At 34.1% G+C, this 27,555-nt stretch overlaps 1 protein-coding gene across 1 annotated transcript; it reads left to right on the plus strand.

Annotated features, from left to right (window-relative positions):
• Positions 1–5,394: 5,394 nt before the first annotated feature.
• Positions 5,395–27,339, plus strand: LOTGIDRAFT_64100 (hypothetical protein; the record flags this gene model as incomplete). Its single annotated transcript, XM_009063584.1, has 4 exons — positions 5,395–5,584; positions 13,631–13,681; positions 22,999–23,145; positions 27,185–27,339. Coding segments are annotated over 4 exons (543 nt in total), but the record flags the coding sequence as incomplete, so codon positions are not given.
• Between the last annotated feature and the right edge of the window lie 216 nt (positions 27,340–27,555).

A 27,555-nucleotide genomic window follows, 5' to 3' on the forward strand; every position in this document is an offset into this window, starting at 1 on the left:
GTTTTCAAACCAAAAATTTCAAAGCAATCGGCCAAAAATGAGAGAAAATCTCGATATTGGCAAAATTCGGCTCGAAAATGTGTGCTATGAATTTCCAAAATTCGAAATTTTTTAACTGCACACCTATTAGATATTCTTCGAGATCCCAATATTGAAAACCGGAGAAAATTCACTTTGCTGCAACCATTACAGCTTCTTCAGATTATGCGATACAAAATCATAATTTTTTGAAATTACGAAAACAAAGCAGTGCGTTCTCAAACTCTGTGAATAAAGCTCTTGCAGTATAAAAAATATTACTTTCGAAATAATACACTTACTGATAGCTCTTCTCAATCTCCCGGGTGACTTGGCTGCTATTACAATTGTGGGCGTATTACGATAAACATCGCTATTTTTGCATTTTTGTGTATTGAAGGATCAAATAATGATTTTCACTTTTTGAGATTTTCCAACAACAATGAGTAGTTATGGAGTATAATTCCTACGCATTATGGTTTGTGTTTGGGCAATGTAATTTGGATGAATTAGTTTTGAACTTGCTATATATCTTTGGTTAGAATTCACTGTTAAAGTGGCAAAGCTTATTTCAGTTTATATTATCAGTTAAGTCCAAAATTTGATGATAACTTTATATCTGAACATTGCAAAGGGATAGACTTTACAAGTTTTGCTTTTTCGGTCGATTTTCGACCTGGTCCATTGACATTCCAGTCTCTTTTAATTTGTCTAATGTTACCTTTCTACCACAATTGGTACATACAGTAAGAATCGTTAACCTCGAATAATAAGTTGTTAATTATTAAAGAAGTGTGTAACTGGATAATTCAGTCTAGCGCCTTAGCGTGTTAAGATAATAATTGATTTGAAGGACTAGATGACTTGGACTACATTTCCCACCTTCAAACTCAGAAATGATCAAATTAATTTAAGGAATGGGGCCACTACATTTGTATACCTTGTATTATAGCAAACCATAGAGTAGTGGACTGCCGTCTCTTCTAATCGAGTCAATGCTATATCTTGGTCGCTCTTGTGGCTTTTGTTATGTTATTTAACCCAAATGAAGACACAGCCTTGGAGCCTATGAAATATCGTATCACGATAGCAATGGGAAATCATTGGCATCGCATTAACTATATATACCACTGTTTGTGTGTCGTACAAACAGCTCTTACAATCTGTATATTCAGATTAGAATTTGCTGAACTAAAATCGTATTTGACAAAATCCCTAAATAGTTTGAGACACGATGAAGTTATTTTCAACAGGCTACTCTCTTTGACAATAGATTTTGCTAATGTTGAATTTACTGAATTGACTTTGAAATAAAATTCTTGTTTGTATTGTAGAAAGATAGAAGATGTAATTGTCGACAGATGGCTACTTCCACTGTTCAATGTGTGCTCAGAAAGTAGTTTGTATTAGCTGTAGAATAAATCTAAAATGGATGCCAAGTACTACAGAAAACTGTGCTTGGTACAGACTGCAGAAAAATGCTCTAGTATCATAATGAAGATAAAATAACCAAACAATTTACTAATTTTTATCAACTTAATTCCTGTCATTCCAACACTTTAAACATTAAAATAACCAGCAAATTCAGAAAATGCAGTATCACTAAATTGGTTGGTTTTATCTTGGAATCAAATATCAATTTTGTATCAAAAAAGTAAAGAATAATATTTGGAGAAATTAAACGCTTGAATTGAGATATCGAGATTAAATAGAATCTAAAGTGATGAAAGTCTTGACTTTATATTTGAGATTGGTTAAAACTATTCTCTAATGAAAATATTGATATTATTGCCACTGCTGAATTTCTCAACAATCCTTATGTTTAGGAATTAAGCCAAACAATACAAAATTAACACCTTTGCAAGTAAAAGTATGAAATAAACAGAAAATTGATTACATGTATTGAGAAATGAAATGGCAAATTTCCACATTTCCAGTTAGGGAGTTTCTGGCGTAATGGAGAAATTAAGTTTTCGTCAAAATAAGCTTGTGCTTGTGCTTATTTGGCTAGCTACAATGGTTTTACTTTTAATCTACTAGGTTGTATCTCGGTTGGTGCGTTTTTTACTGATTGTGAAAGGAGCCGCGGTGGCTCAGTGAGTTAGACGCTTGCTCACTAACTTTAAGGTCCAGGCTGTAAAAAATCCACGACAGTTGGAAATCGAAAAAGAGCAGGCTGATGCCAATGTTCTGGAAATGATTTTACGACATTTTCGTGTTGGACAGTTTGAGAGTGTTAGAGTTAGACCTTTCATTTCCTTTCATTTCTTTGAACATGCGTAGGTTGGTTTGAAACATATCAATATGGAGCTGAGTTGGCGTAATGCAAGTTTTCGGTGCTCATTTATAGTGCAATAATTTTCAGAATGTAAATTTAAACTTCAGATTTAGACCTGAATTTCTTTCAAATGACAATAAACATTTGAAAACAATTTGATGAAATACAGTTTTTAATCAAAGCATCACATGAGCGACTGAATTTGATTTTTTTAAAGGGCACTATGCTATTTCACACTTAAACAGATATAATATTCTCGACTGTTTCTTATTTACCAATTCTAAAGTCCCTGATCAGTTTTATACATAGAACAACAAATATTGTATCTTAAATCTTTGAACATTTGTATTCACGTAGGTTTAGTTGAGATTTTGTTATATTCTGTTCTAACAAATGTTGTGTCAATAAAATTCTTCCAGATAGTTTATCAAAAAGCGAGTTGACAGAATGTCTTCTCTGTACAACTATATGAAATCCATTTAACTCGAAATTATGTCGATCTTGAACATGAAACCGTTTCTTAATAGTTTAGACCTTAGCAATGATACCGATAAAGTAGAATTCTTTTTGCCTTAAATACCCACGTAGCCAATCGAGTCATTTTTTGAAAATTTCATCAACGTCAGAGGTCAAATGGAGGTTTGAGCCATGTCGACATGCTTCTGAATGACTGTCGTTATACTTTCAAAGAAGCTGCTTTCATGGTAATGTGTTTCTTAATTTGAACCATCAGTTTAGGGCTTTTACTAGTATCTTGCCTACATTACCAATTTCCTATATATAGAACTATAAACTGTTTGATAAAAGAGATGTTTCTAAAACTAGTTACAGACTTTTCAAATTCTATGTCTATGAGGACTATCGTAGGTTTTATATGTACTTATTACAAAATTGACTTTTCAACTTTAGTCAGAGTGAGCAAATCTTAACCCTTTTGATGAGTATTTTCTATACACTATCCCATTTTTTTTTACATCTGTATAATTATGTAGTCATACAAAGCTGTAACTTAATTTTACCAGCTCAAGAAGGAGGGTAACTCCCTTCAGTGTCTGGTAGAGCTCCTGGCATATGATCTGTGGTTATAAGGTTATACACAGTGCTAGACAATTACACGCAAATATGATTTGGACCTGTTTTTATATCTACAAATATATAAGTATAAAATAACTATAAGCAGAAAATGAAAGTTGCATATTCAAAAAATAAGAACTTAAATGATAATATTGTTCATAGTAAACTAAAAACAATCAGTTCATAACAGATACTATACTTCTCGAGTTATTTTTTCTAATTTCAGATCAGAATAAGAACAGAAGAAAACCCAATATCAAGACCCTTAATCCTAATTTCTAAATAAAGTGTCTGCTCCACCCTAGGCCTGTAAAATTTGGGAGAATCAAACCTTCCCTTCCCCGAAATCTCATTTGTTAGGACATAACGTATCAACCGTTTTATATATTTAGAATAATCCTTGCAAGGTCCAATTCTATTTTTAATTTATTTCAGTAGAGCAGCCAATTATGCTGCAGCTTTAAAACAAACGGATAGTTTACTGAACACTATTTGTGTATATTGATTGTATATGATAAATACATTTGTTTTTGAAACTAAGTTGAAAGAAACAAGGGTAAGAAAGTTGTTGTGTACTTTTCAAAGAGTTGACAATTTCAAACAAAGAAACAGTAACTGCCAATTAAAGATAGACATTTTACTTTATGTAATCATTAAGTATGAAACAAGCTGGAGGCTAGTCAATACCCAGTAGTCAGTTGAGCTGAAATTCAGCCAGACGATTTTTTTTTTTTGGTATTAACTAAAGACAACATTATTCTGAATGTGATGGAACAGTTAAGCCCTGGTGCAGTTTAATACAAGAATAGTTGGAGTAAAAGATGGTCGTAGAATTATTGATTGTTTTAAAACGTTACAATATCAGTATCTGGTCTAGTAATCCTAATACGGTCTCTCTCTTGTTATAGTCATTGTAACCAATTCTTAATAACAATTATTACTCCACGTCTTTCCCTCTCAAGTCTTTCACACAACTAATTACTTTAACTGGTCATATCGGCCATTGTCCAACTACCATTCTTTTATTCAGCTAATACAACATTATTACAATCTATCTATTAGGCCCTTTTATAACATATTCAATAACGTCATTTCTTCCATTTCCTTCACACATCACATTGCGCATGCGTGCATTCATCATACTCGATCTCTTAGAGTTCTTCCGCTCGTGCAGGCAAGAAAATGGCGTCGGCAGCATTAAAGCTGAACAGCGGGAGTCTAGCTGGAAAATAGAGACGGTGCTTCCTGGTTTTATGGAAAAAAAATGGATTACGTTTTTTTGTGAATTAATTTTTTGTGTGCCATATTATTTAATACCGACGTCATTTTAATAATGGACACTAACTCTCATCTTCTGTCTGCTCGTGCTGCAATTCTTTACTCAGATCATTTTCTCTTCTTGCTGATTGTCACCAAATAGTAGCATTATTCCAGCACGACTATTATTTTACGGATTATCGAAGGATTACACAGAGGCTTATCTTATTCTTTGATTTAATCTTGATCTTCTCCTGCTGCGTGATATGTCAAGTGTTCTATTATTATAATTCCAAAGAAGGATTTAAATTTGGAATTTAATTGTGAATTTTTAAGTCAAGAGTTTCTAATAGTACAGATGTGGTAGAAAAGGATAGTCATTTATATTTATTCCATGCATTTATAGGATGTTTAAAGATATAACATCCTGACATCGTGTGTTGCTGAAAAATTGTGTCCAGCTTTAGGCATTATACGGGTATATCAAAGCCAAAAATATTTAGCTTTTTTAAGATTTTGTATAGCATTAATAAATATATTCTATATATTTGCCTAGCAGTATTGGTTCATAATTTTGTTACTCCGGACACTACATTCATATGGATTAAATGATAAGTGATTTAAATTAAAAATATATTAGTCTTGCCAAGTCTACAGATGTGTAAACCCGAAACTTGCCCACTGCAGGATTTGAAAGCAATTTTATGGTCTGTGAGTGAATACTTGTTCTGTTTAGAACTGTTAACATGGACTGTTGTACGAAAAAACGGTTCCTCACAGTGATGACTAGTTTTTGCTCGGGGGCAGCTTTCGGTTTATTGTGCATAGCGGTCGGAACTGATTACTGGCTATATACCAAAGAGAAAACAGCGGAAGCCGATTTTAATAACACTGTGCGATATAAAAGTGTGTATTCTGGTCTGTGGAGAGTTTGTCGAATGAAAGGTAGGTTGATGGGTTTGTTTTTCTCTTCTGTTAATTGTATATCAGTGTCTATCATGAATAATGCTATTCTTGTAAGACTAAGTAATATTTTTCATCATGACTTCATTTCCCTCTTTTATGGAGCTATTAAATTGCATTTCAAACTGGAGTAAGGCACAGTGCATTTGAATTTTCTTTTTTGCATATTTTTGATGTTCTTTTACACTCGTCTAGAGATATATTAAGCTATTTTAAGTTACATTAAAAACATTGCATGAACATTGCCCTACCCATGCGTTATCCTACGTTAAATTGTTCCACTAATGTGTACTAAAATAAAACGGGACCCTTGCTGACATTATATCTTACGAAACAAATGGCGAAACAAACTACAATCAATGAAAATTGACACGATTTTAGAAATACGATTCAAATGATTGCGGAGATGTTACATCTGTCGGATATGGATATTACCACAACTCTTATCAAGTTTCACATATTTTACGTTTACATATAGTAAAAGTAGTAAAATGTGAACCACATTATGTCTATTCACATAAAAGTAACGGGGATATTTAAAATAAAAAGACCCATGCCTAGAAATTACGTGTGTTGAACGCACTGTGGGATTGGATTTTTAAGACTCATACGAAGATAAATTTTGAAAATCAAACAAGCCCAATGAATGATATAAAGTGGCCAGAATCTAGTAAGATCGTGTTCTGCTAAACTTATTCCAGTTGAATTCCCCAGTTGTCTTCATACTGTAATTATCTTTGAATTAATTATCACTTAATAATGACCTTAGCGACATAGGGAGCATTGCTCTACTTCCACACTCGATTACTAAATGAATAAATTGACTTCTGACCTTGCGGAAGTGACATGGGGAGAATTACTCTAGATTCAAGCAATAGCCAAGAGATGAAATAAAATAGAATGTATTTTGTTGTAAGTCTTACTACGTTAATGGAATAATTGTAGATTAGTTTAGGCCTATTAATTTTTTCACGTTTTGAGCTAGCTAAGTAACAGAAACTGTAGTGGGCATTTTAGTTTTGCTTTTCTGTATCATGTTTCTGTTAGTTGGGGGATTGACCACTTCTGTACGTTTCAATGTTACTGGACAAATATCTAAAAACTGGTCTGATGAAATCAGGTTTCACCTTATTGTTCAGCTACCGAGCTTTACTTTCAGAAGACTAATGAAAAGCCTGTTTCCTTTGTTACATGGACATAATGTTTTGCATTTATTCAGAATATTAAGCCTACTGAAGTTGATTGATTCGTTTCGTAATTTAATCGTCAGCACGGATTTAGTTTTAATGACGTCACGAAAGAGACAGACGACTCGTGTGTCAGACGACAATTCCATTCATTAATCAGAGAATTATTGAACAAGTATTCTCAAGTGACTGAGTTACAGAAATACAAAATGGCGTTTAAATCGGACAACTTAATTTTGTATTTGAAATTTAAATCAAGAATCAGGTGTTTGCTTGTGGTAATTAAAGAAATGAGCTTAACTCTGAGTTTCTGAATATCGTTGTCATGTAAAGCGCATTCCAATTGCACGACGAGTGATACGAATTTTAAGCTAAATTTACAATGCTAAATTTACAATGTTCATAATCATCTCCGACTTAAATTTATACAAAACCATAATTACACGGTGGCGGCCTGAAATAGCCAAAAATGTTAAAAGATTAACTTGACTTCATGTCAAGACCTAAAAATATGTCATGACATATTAAGTACTGCGCAGCACAGAAATGTAACATGTAACGAGGTTGAAAGAGCATTTAAAAGTATCTTTGTACTAAAAGGAATTGCAATAACTTCCGAGATCAGGGTTGACCCCCAATTATATGCGGCGACTTTAAATGCACTACTATACAATATGGTAGTGATCTGTCGTATGAAACCGGGCGGTAAAATTTCTCTGAATGGACAGAGATTAGACGCTGCCATATATTTACCCCCTCCCCCCCTTGAAAGTTTAGGCCTACATTATATTCAAAATACTAAAAAATGCATTATGTTAAGTTGATATTATATTAACACGAAGAAGATCAATGAAATCTAATATCTGTAAAGCAAACTGGTATTAATGTTTCATAAAAGTAACGGTGCTGCCAAGAATTCACAATCCCATTAAAAATATCGACGTGCATGTCATTAAAATGTATTTAATAATAGAATGATTAATGCTAGTTCTCTCCCTTGATGAATGAATTGTCAGACTTCAAAATAACGTCATTAAGGTCTCAACAGGGAGCCGAGACACTCGGGTTAACATTCTCTGAATTAGAAATATTTCTTTATGTCACCCTCAAATCTCTAAAAACCCATTCAAATAAATGGATTCCACTAATAGAACATCTAGTTTATAAAAATTTTTCGCAATAATGTTCTGCTATTGAGGAGCTAATGACGAAAAGACAATGCGATAAGGTAAACTTCAGTAGAAAAGTTGCAATAACTCTTTTGTGAACATGATATGCAAATATCAATATGTAGATGTACACGAACCAAACTAAGAATCAAGCTGACAAAATGAAGAAAGATTCTTACCAAAAGATTAAAAGGTGTGGATTGTTTAAATTACGCATTAATCTGATTTGTATGGTTCCTGCTTTCTAGCGTTTTATGATGTCCACTAAAGTATTATACGGTCATTTGATACAGTAATATAATGTTTCGCCGTTATATTAAATGTAGTTTTTTTTGCATGTCGTAGCCGTAGTTTTCTTTTGTAAGCCTTTGGCATTTCAGATTCATTTAATTATTCGAAAGACCCGTAAGTTATAGAACTGTGGGCGTATTGATTGATATTCATTATAGTATTCGTTATACTATTTTTTGATGGTTGCAAATGTTAGTTCATATTCAAATCAAATATTCGTTAAAGGGGGTTTTGATTGACAAAAGGTGATATTAGAAATGACATGGAGTGAAGCAGCTTTTAGGTTCTAATTTTCGTCCTTCAATTTGGGTTAATGAACTGACCCGATTTCACATATATATATATATATATATATATATATATATATACATGAATTTGAGTAATTGTCACAATAAGTGCTATCTATGATAAACCAAATCTTGTTTTGAAACAACACAAGTTAATACACAAGTGATGTGTCTATATTACACAACACAAACTTGTGTTGCTCTGTCTTCAACACAAGTCTTGTGTTCATCAACACAAGACTTGTGTTAAAACTTGTGTGGGAAAAACACACAAGCTTGTGTTAGAATTGAACAAACTTGTGTGTTGTTTTGAAATGCTAACTTGTGTTGATTTATAACACAAGGGTGTGTTAATATACTTGTGTTTTCTGTCCATTTTTTAATTCTACTTCAAAATGGCATAATTCCTTTCCAATGACATACACTTTCTTATGCATATAAATCAGCCACAAATTGAAAATAATACAAAACTCAATTGATTCCACCATACTTTATTAAAACAATAACTTTTTAAAATCTACACTGTTTATGAATAATAAATGCCAGATACTACGGGGTTAATTTATGTCTTGAATATATGTAATCACATAATTCCTTTAAAAATATCTCAAACTGGGAATTTTACTCACTATTTCTATAATGTATGTCTTTTTCTTTACATCAAAGAGCATCTTAAAATGACGAATCGGCATTTTAACATTCAAACGCGGATAATTCTGGACACACATAGATTTGAAGGCTCAAATTTCGACGGTGAACTAAAGTATAAGTAGCCTATGATTGGTCAAAAAGAAGTGGCGTGTGTTGTTTACGTTCTGTTCAAAAAATTCTAAGTGAAGTGCCTTCCTGAAAAATACGAAAGATGATTTGAATTAGTTATGAAGTAAATAAAAGAGGGGCATAATTTCTTGGTAGCCAATAGATAAAAAATATTGTTTGAATAGTCAATTCGCTTCCATAAGTTTTCATCTCGTCATATTATTTTTATTAAGAAGGGAACAGTCGGCATTTTAGAGGTTGAATATTTATGTAAATAGTCCTCAGAAGTACCAGAACTGCACGAAAGTCGCATAATCCCAGATCGTAAAATTATTAAATGCGGATAATCATTGCAACCCACTCTGTGGCGCCCCATTCAGTAGGTAATAACCGTAACGTCACAAATTAATGCCTTTTTGGAAACACAATCTGAAAGAAGAACATTTTGGTATAATTAGCTGAAATTATACAACGTCTATATGAAAATATTCGACCCCACTGATCTACCACTGACAATAGGGAGATAGTGGGACCTCTTTTAAGAAAAGTGCACGAATGAATTCTGACCGAGCTCATCCCGATGTCATGCCCATGTTCGTGCGTACGCCTGGCTTAAGTAGATCTAGTGAAACAACTGTAAACCGACAGTCCAACATCAGCAATGCAATGAAACAATTTGTATTCACTTACCTCTGGTCTTGTATTTTCTTTCTCCATGTCACAAACCGAGGGCGAAGGAAAAATTCAACGTCTGCGTTATATGACGAGGTTGTGTTACTAAGCTTTATGACGTAATCACAAATGACATCACTGATTGAAACTACACAAGTATGTGTTGGCAAAAATATACACAAGTCTAGTGTTGGATTTTAAAACAAGTTTGTGTTTAAACTACACAAGTATGTGTTAGAAAAAAATGATACACAAGCTCTGTGTTGGATTTCAACACAAGTGTGTTTGAAATCACACAAGTTTGTGTTTAAAGTACACAAGTTTGTGTTAGAAGAAATTTACACAAATCTTGTGTAGATTTTTCAACACAAGATTTTTTTCAGTGAATATACCAAGAGGAAACCACGTGAATATGACATGCCTTTCCCGATTAGGTTATTACAAATAACTTTGGACAGATATGGCTAGACCTCTTAGCTGTCTGTCTGAATTGGAGGCGTACTTTTTGTATTAACCATTTAATGATATTCGCCTTTCAAATGGAACAATATTATACAAAGTTTGTTACTTTCCAGATTCATCATGAATATTCATCATAACTTTTTATCTCTCAGTTTGGACAACAAAGCATAACGTTTTCTATCTATTTTTGACCTGGGCCGAAGCTGAGTCTGTTTCCAACAAGATCATGGAGGATAATATTCAATGAGTTAATTCAGGGCCCTTCTTTCCCAAAAGTCGTGTCTCTACTTACTTATTCTTAAAGCCGATTTCGATTTGTTGATAAAATGTAACTTAATGCTCTGTGGGTGAAGTTTAGATATAATTATATCATATATATGTTGACCCGTAGTTTGTATTTATATGACACAAAGTGTGTTATTTAAGAGATACTTCTAAAAGGTAATAAACTCATAGTTTGTAAATGTGTGTACATGTTACATATGCGTAACTCGGCCCATTTTTCTAAAAGATATTTTTAGGGAACTATTAACAATGATAATGTTTGTAAAGTGTAATCCCGGAGAGGGGAATTTAAGCTGAGTGGGAACATTTGATGATGCATGGTTAATGATCCATACGTAATTACCCTAGACACTTTCATAGTGTGTTATTACACTTTTCAATCACCAGCTTTTGTCTTGACTTATTGGTTGGTCAGGGAGGTTATTGACCACTATCACACTGACTGTACTATTGTTCTTAATTATAACAGTGTATATGTTTTCTTTAATTTGTTCGTTGATCAACACAGCGTATTATATTCATGCACCAGCTGTTTTCTTGTACAGGTCCCTTGATGACCAATTCTGACCTTTTGATTGCAATTCTGACGCTGTATTTACAATTAAAGAATAACCAATTGATGCAGTCAACAAAAATGATACCGCATCATAACTTTTAAAATCTAAACAATAAATGACAGTACCGACCAAATCAGAATGAAGATCATTATTGTGAATATGCCCTTTAAGACTTTATATTATTATCTTCCTTGGACTCCAAATATCGAATATCATTATGACATGGCAAACTGTAAACTATGGATCCACCATTGTTTAGAAGGTTAAAGAGGTAATAATCCTATATAATCACTACGTGGGTGAAGATTTAACGCACAGAAACTGACGATCTATGGATCATATCTGGGAAATATAATTTTAACTTTGAAAACTGATAAGATCAATTCGGTTTCTTGCTTCAGTAAATATTTAATAATATATATTAATATTCTGTTAATATCCCTCTGCTTCTTTAGAGTGTCATCTCGTTTCGGTTAGTTTGTCGAATGATTATGTATGTTAATGATTTTGACTTTCGTATCGGCTTTATCCTGTTATGGTATGCGTGCTATTTGTAATTCAGAGAGTGTAGTTAATGATCACTGACCACCATAGAGACTGAAAACAGAAGATCATCTTCGATATGTAAATAGAACTAATGGAGCAGTAGGTTCAATAATTAAATCACAAACACAGATAATGCGATCAGACCATTTGCTATGCGAATTTCATTAGAACAGATAAGTATTGAAGATTCTCGGATAGACACGATGATATCTTCTAATCATTAAACTAAACACTCGCATTCTATAGTTGATTTACTGTAATGGACCCTGTGCAACATTTTCCAGTTATGTTTGTTCTATATCAAAATCTTCAATCAAAATAATTTTGTATTAATCTAAATATCATGAAGCCAGGCACTATCGAGTCCAAATCGAGCTATTTCAGATTGGACTGATTACTACAGTGCGAATGTACTGGGTTCAATTTTTTTTTATTCATGTGACTAACATACATACATGCTAATAAAATTGTAATAGTTTATTGTAAACTGGAACGTGTTTCACGCAAACATTTCGTGCACATCCAACAAATAGGAAACTTATTATTCAATATATTTGTAATCAATCTGCGGGTGACTGTTTTGCAAGTTTGGTTTTGATCTTTTCGTTGTGTTTATTATCGTTCTAAAACAAGAAATTTGCCATTAATTATGAATTCATAAATGGGCGACGAAAGGTTATATTGTAAAATTAAAGTGTTTGTTATTGAAAGCCAACCATAATACATGTAGCTGTACATATTACTGTTACAGATCAACTACAAAACATGCGAAAGAGATTCCATTAACATGCTTGTCGAGGTCGATAACAGCAAGATATAATACTATTTGTATCTGGAAATTAATGATTTGGGATTTCAGTGCGTTTCAAATAAGGATTCCGTAAAATGGTAATATAAATTAGCGTTGGACTGGCGGCAAAGGCGATACCTGTGTTTGTAATGTAGGTAGCTCGTCCATGATCAATTCTCTACAACATTGACCAATATGAAAAATGATTCCATTGGGCAACGCATGCAAATTGACTACTGTGATGTCAAAGCTAACAAAGCAACTACTCACTGTAATCTATGATTAATATGATCATTACACAAGTTTTAGTGATAATATTATAATCACGATAGTAGTTGATCGCATTTAAAGGATAAAGTTCATTTACTGAGTTGAAATCTGGTGGGAGATGGTCGTCTCGATATTCCCACTTGATTTTACTATAACTTCTGACATTTATAGAGAAAATTTCAATCATCGTTTACAATATATGTTTAATATACTGTCTATTAATTATTCATTTCCTCTCCAATTCGCCAATAATTCCCCCATTTCTCCCCTTCAGCTTACGATTAGAATCTAAATACCATTAGAAAGGAGAGAAAATTGAAATCTGGCTTGCAGAGTCTTTAGCTGTTGTGGATTTATTTTATAATAATTTGACAATAAAGCCTCATTGTGATTCACGTTATAAAATATTTGAAATCTAAATGGGAATGAAAAAAATGGAAATTGCCTTGGGGAGCTTTTTGTTTGTTTCACTTGAAATGTCGTGACGGAACTGAACAATACATAATAACCATTTGTCACTGTAATCTGTTCATGGATTTCAGCTCTATATCATTGAGACACTTACTTCAGTTTATATGATTCAACAGACTCCACGACATTCAATTTAGCTTTTTATGGGTAACAGGGAGATAACTGGCCCAGGAACAAAATGAGGTATTCTGAATCTATTTCTGTACCTAAACCTAAACTCAAGCTCAAATCCAAAACCAATACGTGCGATATTTTGTGTGAGCTGACAGCAGTCGGCTACGGACAGCTAGCAAGGTGCTGACAAATTTGTGGAACCCTTTATATCATTACTGTGCGAGATTCTTTGTTTCCTGACCCAATATTCCCTTTGACAGTTTTGTGGACTCGTACGGATACATGTAATCGCGTTTTGAGTTTATGATTGATCTCAAGTTTTTACGTATACATATGTAATCTTAGCTTAAAATTTATCTCTGCACTTTCAGATACTTATTTCAAAACCAAGTCTTTCGACAACCGCAAGAAGTAAACGTTTTGGGCAGGGGTGTAGTGTGAACATTTTGACTGGGAAAAAAATAACTAGCACTAAGTTATATATACATACGTACATACGAAACATTTCGTTTTAGGGTAATTTTATATAGGTTTTAATGTTTATATAATTATTTCCACATCAACACTTTCATTGCTTGTGACGGCCACTGGAATGATCAATGGTAATTGGTTAGCTTTAGCAAGGCTTGGATGAAAGCGTTGCTTCCCAAAGAGACACTTTGCAGCATTTCGCAAATTCTTCTGATGTCATTTCCCATCATTTCGATATCTGCCACAAATGAAAGGCAAAACCGATTGGTTAACCGAAAGAGTGAAAAGTTTGTGTCAGTTGTGATGATCGGTAAATTCTTCGTCTACATTTAAATCTGATTGTCGGTATAAAACGCAACAAGTGGACAGGACATAGTGTACAGCACTTCTCAATGACTTAAAATATCCTGATACTTAGTTGGCAGATATCGAAAGATGAGAAATGATATCGAGAAGTGTGGTAAAAGACGGTAATGTAGTAAAACCGACGGTTAACCGAAACCGTTATGACTTATGTGCAACATTTCCCATGAATGACTTGAAAGATCGTGATTTTACTGAAGCTGTCGGTAAAACGCGAAATCGTTTGGTAAAAGACGGTAATTGCCGAAGCAGTCGGTAAAACCGATTGGTTAACCGAAAGCGTGAAAACCTGACAACAATGCATTGAGATCTTTCAAGTCATTTGGAAATATTGCAAACAATTTGTTGCTTGGTACAACTGAAACATTTTTACCTACAATCACTTTTAATGAAGACGAACTGTTTTCCGGTACAACATAACTGACACAAGGTATTCACTCTTTTCACGCTTAACCAATCGATCTTACCGACGGCTCTACCTAATACCCTTTTTTACCGACACTACATTTGGTTGGTCAACTATTTTGTAGATTGGTACCGTTTCTCCTGCGCTTTAAACAACTTTCACAACAATCGCAACATTAATTACAATCTATCAAAACCTCTGATATCTAGAAGCCAATTAACTGAAAAATTTGAAAATGACAATTACCAGATCTACCATGAAGCGACCTGAAAACACGACCTTTTCCAATTATATAGGGTAACCTCTTGAGGTAAATGACTTATCTTTACTAATAATATTAATTCAACTGAAGTTGTATTCTGGTCGATATACGACATTTCAGAGACATCATCTTAACACCCTCTCTAGCTACTAGTTGTAAAAACCAATCTAATAGAAATACGTTGATCATAGATAATGGACTTGCGATCAAACTTGATGTTCTTATACCAAAATCAATAGAATGGAAGAATACTTTTTCTGATTTCTAATGCAGAGGAAAATCTAGATTATCGCAAAAAGACGAGTCGAAATCGTCATGAAGGAGTACTTTTTGCACTTTTATACAGACCGAGGAGGTGGAGAGATAAAAGGGGATAAAATGACATTACTGTGATAATTTCTGTTCAATGTTTGATTTCTGTTTTACATGTTAAATTAAGTACTGATATTTCTAGAACAACGAGGCGAAAATATACAAAAAAATATAAAAAAGATGAAAGATTGCATACATGTACAGTTAAGGCTTGGAAGTTGCTTTAAACACCCAGACGTTGAATTGAGTTATAGACATCGATTCTCAGTAATAGATTCGAATGATTGAAACTTAACGAAATTTAACTGCGACTATTGAAAGTAGGTCATCGAGACTACCATTATCCCTCTGAAATGTCTGTCTGTCTGTCCAGACCAGTTAAGAACAAAATTTGGTTGGATTTTTTGGTTTCGTATTTTGTACCTGTTTAAAATTTAGTTCAATGTTCTAATCTGTCATAAACAGCGTTTAGACAGCCATTAAAACTGGCCCACTTGAAGTGAACCCTACTCGGTCTGGACTCGGCCCGGTTGGCCTGTACCGTTTACACAGCACTGTTTTCACTGGGCCAAAATCAAAAGTAGTCCTGCTCTCCAGAGGAGGCGAAAAAAACACAAACATACAAAATGGCGCTCGCTATAAACAAAGCTATGATTTGTGGAATTTGTCTCGTTTAAATCGCAAACGAACCTTAAGAATCTCCAATTTTTTTTGAGACACACAGCAATGAAAGTGCATGTTTGCGTGCACATCGGCGACGAAAACTTTTGCAAACGATGTTGTTTATTACGATATTACATGTAACTGTCTTGCGAGAAAGGTAGGTTATGGGTACTACTTATTATAACAGTAAGTCGATCATTTTTTGTCATAGTTTAGCCTAGTTTGTTGTTCCCTCGAATAAAGTAACAGGGTCAAGGTCATTATTGCGCATGCGCACAAGCCCCCGGCCAGTGGCGCGTTTACACAGCATTAATATTTTGCCGTGCCGTACCCGGTCCGGACCGAGACCACCTCTTCTTGCGAGACTCGGCCCACTTGAAACTAGCACGGTGTCGAACCCTCTCAACCCGTTTACACAGCTGGACCTGGCCCGGATAAATTGTGGCTGTCTAAACGCGGCTATTGTAATGTAAACCTCTCAGAATTTCCATTTAGTTAGCTTTTATTGACTAAAATTCTTCTAAATAGTGGCTTTGGTAGCTGTCTCGCGTTGTGACAGGCTTATGGTGTAGTTCTTCCACTGTTCATTCATAAAAGTAACAGTATTCCATTCAGCCATTTTGAAAGATATAAAAACACGGTAGTTTAAATTAATGGTATAATATGGACTGCCTGAAGTGATCACGTGATATCGATTAGTTTGAACCCGGCTTGATCCTTTCCCATCATCACAGCTCCACAGAACTCATCATCTTTGAAGCGGAAAACTTGATATCAGTTATTTTCTACTCCGACTAAAACATCTCACAGTATTTGTAGAAATTAGAAAATGATTTGCTCGAGTGAGTGAGGTGATTTGGCACGAGATTAAACTTGAATTACATTCTCTCATTTTAATAAACTCGTATTTTCCAGTTTCCCGACGCTTTTCGTTTTTTATGTGAATAATTTATGCTCCTATAATTTGTGAGTTAAAAAAAAAAAATAAAAGTTATTATTGGTGGGAAGGCGTCTGGGTTGAAAACTCAATAAATGCACATCTAATGCCATGAAATGCCAATATGTGTAGGTTCTTAGAAATATTAAATCAGGTCAAATTATTCATTTAAGTAACTTTGCAATTTCCAACCATCATCGGTTATCATGTCCTGATGAACAGAGAGAAAGATTATGTGCTTTCGTTGCTGCTGTGTTATTGAGGAAATCGAAAATGAAAGATGGTGATTACTGCACTTATCAATAATATCGATATGTCGCTTCAAAACTTCTAAACTTTTCAATCTTGATTTAGACGCATTAAATTCAGAAAGATTCTTTGACTGATAGTTTATAGCGTGTGTTAGGTTCGAGCGAAGGTTAATAACGCTAGTGTGTCGAATGAGTTATAATAACAGACCCTTAACTCGTTATTATTTTGTTACATAATGGTATTATATAACTGATAAATTTTAATTTGAGGCTTAGTGAGTTTGGCGCTTGCTCGTTCACTCATGTTTCTACCAGGCGCTAGTTCAAATGACACTTATTTTTTCAACCAGGATTTTCTGACTGGAAAATCCATTCGTTAGTAAGTGACAATAAAAGTCACTCATGGCATTGCCCGTCTTCATTTGCATATACTGCAGCAGAAATGTAGGACATGCAACATTATTTGTTTAACTACTGGGTTCCATCCTCCATTCTGGATCATAAGACATCTGATATGACTTATGAATAACAAAGATGTGTTCACAAATGGTATTATGCGAAGAAAAATGCTTATGATTCAAAAATATTCTGTAGGTGAGTTTAAATTGTTGGCATAAAGGATTACGACAATCCTGTCGTCAACCATGATTTATATTAACCTACGAAATGGAAATAGATATGAAGGGTTGAATGTTCATAAGATTGCATTGTTCTATGTCGAGTAATTTGTCTGCCATATGCACTTTACTTGATACTTAATTTCGGAACAGTTCAGAATAATATTAACTATTAATATACTAACACCATTGTCCATATTTCGTAATACATTATAATAGTATTTGAACTCAAAACTAGAACCCTGGTCATATTGCAGCATTTATCACTATTTATTTTATTTAATTTTTCACCCTCTTTGCAGATGTTTTATCATGGAAGAGGTATGTTTGATACATTCAACGCAGTTATTAGTTATTTCGATAAAGATCAACAGGTCATTATTTTCAAGGCCAATCGTCATTCACGAGGTTCCTTTAAGTTGAGCTGAAATAAGAAAAATGGTCAATAACTAAGAAAACTGAGAGAATAATATAAAGTGTTTACCGTGATGTCTGAAGAAAGAAATTGTTCTTAAAAGATGTAAAATAATAACTTTTTCTAATCGATGACGTGACACAATTTGGCGAGCAATACATATCCGCTTCGTCTGCTACTTCAGCCTTGACCTTAATATCACCTTGTTTAATTTCCGGTTGTTAGTAACGGCTGATTTTGAAAGGAATCTATCGTTCATTGACTGGTTATCAAGATATTGATTGATCTAGTATTATCTATATTATCTCATACATTCACTCTTGATGATGAGAGAATAGATTACATCATAAAACTCCATCTCTAAATTCTACCTATTTGACTGACGTCGCTGAGGCAAGGAAATCTCAGCGACGTTCAGATGGTTTCTTTGAGTTTAAAGTTTCCGGATTCCACACTGGGGACATTAACAAAACATGCTTTGGCCAATCTCCCCTTTTATACAGAACATTAACGTTTCAGATCAGTAGAAGATTTGAAATGATAAACAAGTTTGCGAGTTGACACCTCTTTCTTGCATCTGAAAGGTTTTGTCGTTTCCATTGGCTCATTAGCGCGCTACACTATCGAACAGTAGGACGTGGAAAGTTATCTTGTGACTTTACCGTCTACAATGTCATATAATTGTTATCTTTCGTTATAAAAAATTCAATATCAATTTCGTGATACATAGGCCTAAAAACGAACAACTCTATTTTGGGGTAGATCCATCTTGGTCACCTACGCTTAAATGTCACAGAAGCTTAGCCTGTTCTTTATGTTTTGGCTAAAACCATTCATACTATTTGAAACTACTCTTTTGTGGCATCGAAAAATTTGTTAACTATGTAAATTGGTTTGATACCACAATTCTCATTAAAGATTCTGTCCATTGGTCATCAGGTTTCATATCATAATTCACATAAGACGTCAAAGGTTGAGCGATGGCGGTTATTTATGTTTCACAGTATCGAGAAGATGTCAATCAGACGGGTAATAATTGCCAAAGCTAACCACCATCGTTATTATCATGTTTTCTTTCATATCTGCTCGTCTCGTCTGCCTCTTTTCATACGTATTGGCGGGAAAAGTGTTATTAATTCCAGAAAATATGATGGAGAATGAGAAGAAGGTAATAAGTTGCTTACATTAATAACAAATAGTCGTGTTGCTTACATCCCGTACAAGATCAACTGAAGTAATTAATGCCATCGAAGTCTTTACACGATTTAAAGAAACCCAAAATAGATTGATAGCGTATTTATTGATTATTTACCTGACGTAGAGGTAAATTTGTGTCATTTTGTTTCATGCCAATCAGAATGTTAATGAAGGACATCTTTTCATTTGTGAGAATGTATTGAATTTCTTAATTGTGTATTCACTTTTGGTTACACAAGTCGCTGGTTATGAGAACAATAATATATGTATGTAGAAAAACGAAGGACCATAAAAAGTCGATGTTGTGGAATAATTTTGGTCGGATAACTTTAAAGACTCGGGTAGCTCTAAAAAGACTCTATTGGGGTGGCATAAATCTATGTTTTTAACTCATTATTTGGTGTGGCTCTCCTGCACATAGTATTGTAGTAGAAAAGTTTGGTAGAATAGCAAACTCCAAAGCCTTTATAGTATTTTGGTCGAAATAACGCGTGAAAAGATGGACAGAGGTACGTCTTTGTCACATTCTATTCGAATTTTCTAAATGTCAAAAGAAACGTTGGACTTAAATATTCAATTAGATTTTCGATGATCTCTCTTCTAAGCATTAAGCGGCTTCGTGTTTTTACTTGATGAAAATGAGTGAATATTGAATATCAATTAAATAGCATTTCTACCGATATGAAAAGCCATAAAACAAGAGGGTATTAAGGAAGATAGGGAATTAGAGAAGATTACATTGATAATGCTCTATTGAAGAGAGGAATACCCTCTAGTGTTAATATCCACTAAGACTGATACGTGACCTGTAAATGCTGTCTATTATTTTTATCGATTTGTTTTACCAGTCATTTGAAACTGTAAATCAGTTTTTAATACGGCTACAGAATAGCGTGTTAGTTCCTTTACTATTCGTCCTGACATCCTTACTTGCGGATAATGTTAGGATGCTGCGGGATAAATGTTGTATTTATTCTTTTATCGCCTTTTTAGAGACTCGTTAGTCATTTAGGTGCAGATTTCGTTCCAGTTTGATCATTGTTCACCGGAAAACTGTATTTCTGCCCTCATATCATGTCGTTTGTTCGACATAGAATATCAGTTTCAAAATACTTGAATGAAGCTTTGGTTCCAATTCGTTGAAGTAATCAGTAAAATATGCGAAAGTACTCGGTTTAGTTACATTATTTGGTATACGAATTGGCCCAGTAAGGGTACTATACAGACGCACACCCAATTGTACCCCACTTTAATTCAAACAAATATTTTTCCCGAACAACGTGTCAGAATGCACCAAACGCACGAGAGGTTAGCATCATGACGCCTCCACAAAGTTGCCGCATTTTGAACACAGTCTCGACAGTTGGCCCCTCCCCATTGAGTAAGTGTGTCCCTATTTGACTACGAGTCTCGTGAGTCTGGCACCGCCACTGATTCCCCTGCAATCAAATACAAAAATTATTTACCATAGCTTACATACAAGCCTTTATCTAAATTACACAAAAAATCAAATGATTAATGTCTATTATAAAAATTCTTACCTTAGTACAGATGTTGATGAGATGGCACGTTGTATGTGACAATTACTGCATGATGTTGTCCTTTATATAATTTTTATACGCTCACATGAAATGTGGAGCGTATATTGCCGTCACCCATATCCGTCGGTCCGTCCGTCCACTATTGCTCGTAAACACTCTACAAAGCACAATTCTTGACTGATATCGGCGAAACTTGGTTTGGTTATTTGTAATCACCAATGATGCCTATTGAAAATCAGACGAAGCGAAAAATATTTACTATGAGTTATTGCCCTTGTTCTTGAAACGCTCGTAAGCACTCTAGAAGGTGCAATTCATGACGAATTTTGATGATCTTGGTATGATAAGGATAAACCAGAAAATCAGAAAAATTGAAAAATATTTAGTTATTGCCCTTGTTCTTGAAAACGCGTTCAATTTTAGCTTGTAAACACTCTAGAGGGCACAATTCTTGATGGATTTTGACGAAACTTGGTTTGAGGGTTTGTAATCACCCAAGGATAAACCCTATCGAAAATCAGAAAAATTGAAAAATATCTAGTATTAGATATTGCCCTTGTACTTGAAAACGCGTTAAATTTTTAGTTCGTAAACACTCTAGAAGGCGCATTTCTTGACGGATTTGAAGAAACTTGCCATGAGTGTTGGTTGTCACACATGGATAAACCGTATTGAAAATAAGAAAAATATTTAGTATATGTCATTGCCTTTGTTCTTGAAAACGCGTTCAATTTTTAGTTCGTAAACACTCTAGAAGGCACAATTCTTGACGAAACTTGGCATGAGTGTTGGTTATCACCCATGGATAAGTATAAGTTATTGCCCTTATTCTTGAAAACGCGTTCAAATTTTAGCTTGTAAACACTCTAGAAGGGACAATTCTTGACGGATTTTGGCTAAACTTGGTGTGAGTGTTCGGAATCACCTATGTATGAACCTATTGAAAATCAGAAGAATCTGAGTATGAGAAAATATTGAGTATGAGTTATTGCCCTTATTCTTGAAAACGCGTTCAATTTTTAGCTTGTAAACACTCTAGAAGGCACATAATGATGTGGTGTTATATGTTCGAATATAAACATTTTAAGTATAAAGTAAGATTTTTTTTCAGATTTACATTTTACCCCTTAACTTTAAGTAACGTTGGGATACATTTTGTCTTTGCAGATGAACGTGATATCTATCCTACATGTACATATATAGAATATTTTACAGATAATGACGATAGAGAGGGTATGGGGCCAACAGAAGCTATACTCTGTAAGTATGTTTATTTTGTATCACTAAAGAAGTAAAGAGATTATATTGTGAAGTATTCGTGGCTATTAGGCATGATAACTGAATGTAACAGAAACAAAAACAGAAATATCTCTTAATTTTCACACATTATTAACCGTGTGAAACATTTGATAAACCAAATTGTTAATATTATTGATGGGATTAAGATGTAAGGGCAAAACCATACCTATCAACAGTGGCTCAAATAGATGAGTGGGGGCCGTGGATCTTTCTTTAACGTTTAATTAAGGAATGACCTGAAAATTTTTTCAGTTTATCGATGTATAATTAAATAAACTCGAATACGTGTTTCAATATTTATCTAAAATAGCAACAAACTAAGGCACAAAATTGGCGCATAAATACCTAAAATTTAAACATAACGTAAATGAACTGATGCTAACAATAGAGACTTCCTAGAGAACAGCCAATCAGCAATAAGTAGGTCACCTATTTATAGTCTAGCCTACTGTCTACTGCTTGAAAGTTGACGGAGAGGCCACATTTAAAGTTCAATTATTGAAAGACGAGTTCGAAAAAAGTCCAAAAATCATGATTTTGGTGATATTTCGATAATGCACATTCGAGGGAATTTGGAAAATACCGTAATCATTCAGTGAAATGTAGATTTCGGCTCTGGTGACGTTCGAAGGAAAGACATCGACGCTGTGTAGTGGCCACGCCAATCAAACTCAATGATAAAAGTAGTCCGTTAAGGGGCGTTTACACAGATATAAACCGAATTCATGTGACCGTTGTTATCCAATCAAATTGCGTAATACCGTGTAAACGGAATCGTGATTTACTTATATTTCTTTAACGTTTATTCTTTCAGTAAATATACGTCGAGCTACCACCTTTCCTTTAGTGAGTTTATTAATATTGCTAATAGGAGGAATACTGAGTCTGGGTAGCCATTGTAAATCAAACGGTGGAAGAAAGATTTTAACTTTTGTATGTGGCATTTTATTTGTTTTAGCAGGTGAGTTCCAATTTCCTATCTTTCACACATTTCAAATCTAACAAGTGGTCAACGTATACTCAAACTAATTTTGAAGCATCAAATTTATCAAAAGTTGTAAACATTATCATTGTACATGTATTATCAAACCTACTGATTCAGAGTAGCCTGGTTGGCTAGAGATGCGCAATTGTTCTCTGTGGTATTATTTGACTTAAAAGTTTGTGAAACATATTATAGGTTGAAATAATGCAATCAAAGTGACACATTTCGGTTGCACATTTTCTTTTGATCAGTAAATACCCAAAGCCTATTTCAGTGCTATTGAGTATGAATTCGCACCATCTATTTGAAGGAATAGATCGCCTTAGATAGAACATAAAAAATTAATTTCGCCCAGACTTGACCAATAACAGTACAGTCGAGTAACCTAATTTCGTGGAAACCTATTATTCGTGGATTTCCGGAAAGGATTAATAATTTACATTAGCGACCTTGCGCGACCTCCGCATTAGTTTGTTTTAATAAACATGGGTTTTCTCTACAATGTCAGCTAGTAGAATGAATCCAGTAGTTGCAAGCAAGGTAAAATGTATTAATGTATACTTTGACAAATACAAAATGGCGGATTTCAGTTATTACCAAACGTCACCATTTTTTATCGGCCGAATTTCCTTATAATCCCTAGCCGTAATCGACCTTAATCGTAAATGGACCATATTCTTATGTAGTTTCAGTGACTTTTCGCAATAATTCACGCTACGTATCTTATTTTGTCAGTCACTATTTTTTTTTTAAATCGTGGTTCTTTGAAGGAATTGTCACTAGTTATAATGAATTGATATTAAAGATAAATACTAAGAGAAGTTAATTATACCACCCGGTATCCATACAACATGTTTTTCTAGACTTATTTATAGTTCAAACATTATACACGAAAATAGGTGATGCATTCTGCCGCCGTTTCCGAGTTGGCTGCTCATGAAATATGGGTCAAAGTGAAGAATTCATAAAGAAAATCGAAACAAACCACTTTTAATTATTTTTTAGAATTTCTGAGGAAACATCTAAGACATAAAAAAAAAATTTCGCTTTTTTAACTTTGACGAAATTCGGTGTTGAATCCTTTTATCCACGAAAATAGGTTACAACACTGTATATTTAATATCCATAAATAGTGTCATGGTGTCATAACTAAGCATCAAAATCCCTCTATAACCCGAAACATCCACAAAACCAAGTAATTAATTATAAAACGCTAAATACATCCATTAAGTCTTGGAAAATCAGTTGTAATCATAAGGGGAAGTAACTCTCACACGGGGTTTCCCTCGCCCTAAACCTCTACTCTTGAATGACCTCGACATCGTCAGACAATTTTTGAAAATATACGATATTATAAATTCACGGAAGAACCCATCGTATCACGAATACGGGTTTGACATGGTCTTATTAACCCGTATTAAACTAAGCCCACTACACTTCGTTTTGGTGGCGTGGAAATGAGATTGGTGGCATTTAAATCTGACCAATCAGATCGGTAGAACAGAAATGAGGTCATGTAAACGAAACACAACACCGCTTCGCCGCCGCCCGTTTGAAGAGATAAGAACACATTTCAAGTAATTATTCCAAAGTAAGGTTTTATTTTATCTCGGCTTCAATTCTTTAACGAAAATCTTACTCAATTCTGTATCGTAGGCTACATATTCATCAAAATATGAAATGACACGCTGCTTTCGTTTTGTTTACGTTTGCAAGCAAACGTTTTCAAAATTGATAAAGTGTGGGATGCATACTTATTTAACTAATGGTCACTATTAAACACAAATATTAGCCGTAGGACCAGTGTATTATAGGACGTTCTATTCTTTTAAAAACTAAAAGCATGACTCTCAGCGAATGATTAAAAGTAATATACTGTACTTTATACCAACTGTGACCTTCCTCCGACCTTTTAACACATTTCCCGAGATTCCCATTAGCACATGCTAATAAAGTAAACCTCCCCCTCAATTTTTCACTATTTCACACTACTAACTTAATAACACGGTTAACTTGTTCATAGAAATAGCAAATTCATTAAAACACTATCTGCACCGTGGTCAATCGAACGTGAATGCTTTTGGGAATTCTATTTGTTACAGCTTGCAGAGCTTCTTTCAGATCATGATATTTTTTTTCTCCACACGATCTATGACTTTTCAGAACATAGATCTAAGGAGTCAAAAAAAAAAAAAAATGAATGTAGTATCGATTGGAGAAAGGAATTGAATGGGTCATCACAAATTCCGTTTACCTTCGGTGGTCCGAAGCCTTGACATTCCACGCTGTATAATTTTTAATGATAAATGTTTCATCAATGGTTGTACTTCTAATCCCATGACTCACACTTTAACCTTCATGTACATCTAACTGGGAATATTTGAATTTTTTGAATTTCCAAAATGATTTTACTCACGAATTTTCCGCATTATCTTGAGATAATAATATGAGGAGACAAAAACACTTGAGATGTGTCACTGTCATAGACAGCAGAACATTATTTGTGTCAAGTGATCTCTACCTTATTTTACTTTATATATCATCTCGTTTAAAATGTCGGGCGAAGCAAACTTGAGTTTTCCGAGAATCACTCTTATGCATTTTGCTTCGAAAGACACAAGAAACTTTTGTGTTGTCTTTAAATGTCATTTTATCATTAAGAACCATTGTCTTGATTTATACCGATGTGGTATTGAGAACAGAATGGGGGGATGTTTGAGGGCTGTGTACTTAAACGGATTCTACAGCCACATTCGTGTTAATACGCATTGATTTCAAGTATCTCTGTCGCTAAAAGGAAACTGTAGATTCATTAATCAATAAAAACTAATGAGTTTTAGAGGAGTTGTTAAAATGATATGTCCCACCCCCGCTAGTATAAAGAGTGTTAGATGTGTTAAAATGCTGCAGGCGGTGGCTGAAAAGGTCATTGAATTCTACCATTTAACAATTAATCCATAATAAGTGAGATTTTATCTCAAATTCTTGTCTCCAATTTATCGACTGGGTTTCATCAAGAGATTTTAGAATTGGGAATTTGTACCTTCTAATCAAGATAAACTCACGCCCTAGCTAATGTTTCAGTCGCGACATAAAAAGCATTTTACTATTAGAATAATTCTCAACATCATTATAGAACTCAACCATTGCATTTACTTTCAGTCATTTTTAAAACAAAGTTGGTGAAGTGAAGATTTTCATGGAAACATTCTAGTCTCCTCAGTACCATTTTCACAATGTCAAGCTATTATGAACTTCAAACCTTGAATAGTCACCTTTCTTGCATCATCGAAGTTTGTAAATGAAGCGATTTGATTAAATTCTACGCTTGCGAACATAGCCAATTTTAGGCCTCGACAAAAAGTCTGTAAACTCCAAGCAATAATATTTTCAGCTATCAAGGGCTCTGATTGCTGGCGTATAATTCAATCAAAACGCTGCATATAATTTTGAATATATCTTAGTCCATGTCATTCTCAAGTTAAATTTTGATCGTATCTCTTGAAGCACCTACATATTCTGGTCAATTGAAAGATATTTGATTTTTCAAAATTCTAGACTAGCTTTTTTTATTGAAATGCTAAAATAAATTTATTGAAAAGAAATTAGAGGTATGTTTTTAAAGTACATGATTCGTGGGAAATTGTCAGAACCTGTATGAAGTTTATTGAAATAACGATAGGAAAATTGACAAGACCGCAAGAAAGAAACAATCTGTAAGAGAAACTGTATAATATAAGAGGATATTAACTTAATTATATTGATTAATAAACTGTAGAAGAGTAATAAGCCTGTTGTAATCATCTTCCTGATTCTTTATTATCTCCGTGATTAATATCATTATGTGTACTTAGTTTATATATGGCAAACTCTACCATTACTGAGATTGATATGCGCTTTCATTAAAAAAAAAACATCTCATCCTAGGAACTAGCGCAACATGCATTGGAATGCAAGGAATTGTTGTAACTTATCTTTCGATACATTTGAATATTTTTTTCTGTTCTATTTGCAGGTTTATGTACTTTGGTAGGAATTATTCTCTATATTGGTAGTATAACTGAAGAAGTAGGAAATAAAGCACATGCATCAATAGAAAAACCTAAATTTATATATTTTTATGGACCGTCATTCATGATGGCCGTAGGTTCCTTCATTTTAACGGAACTTTCAGGAGTGTTTTCTGTGTACTTATATATTACTAAGCACAAACAAGCGAGAAGAAAGAAAATGCAACAAGCTTTAAAAAATGAACCAAACGATCGTGCAAACCATTGGCGACATAGACGCCCCCGTGGTGAACATTCACGCGAAAGATCACAATCACGTGATCGATCTAGAGACCCATCTATGAGTAGATCTGAGAGTTATTTTACCTATACACCA

The sequence above is a fragment of the Lottia gigantea genome (genome assembly GCF_000327385.1).
Source record: "Lottia gigantea unplaced genomic scaffold LOTGIsca_59, whole genome shotgun sequence".
NCBI lineage: Eukaryota > Metazoa > Mollusca > Gastropoda > Lottiidae > Lottia > Lottia gigantea.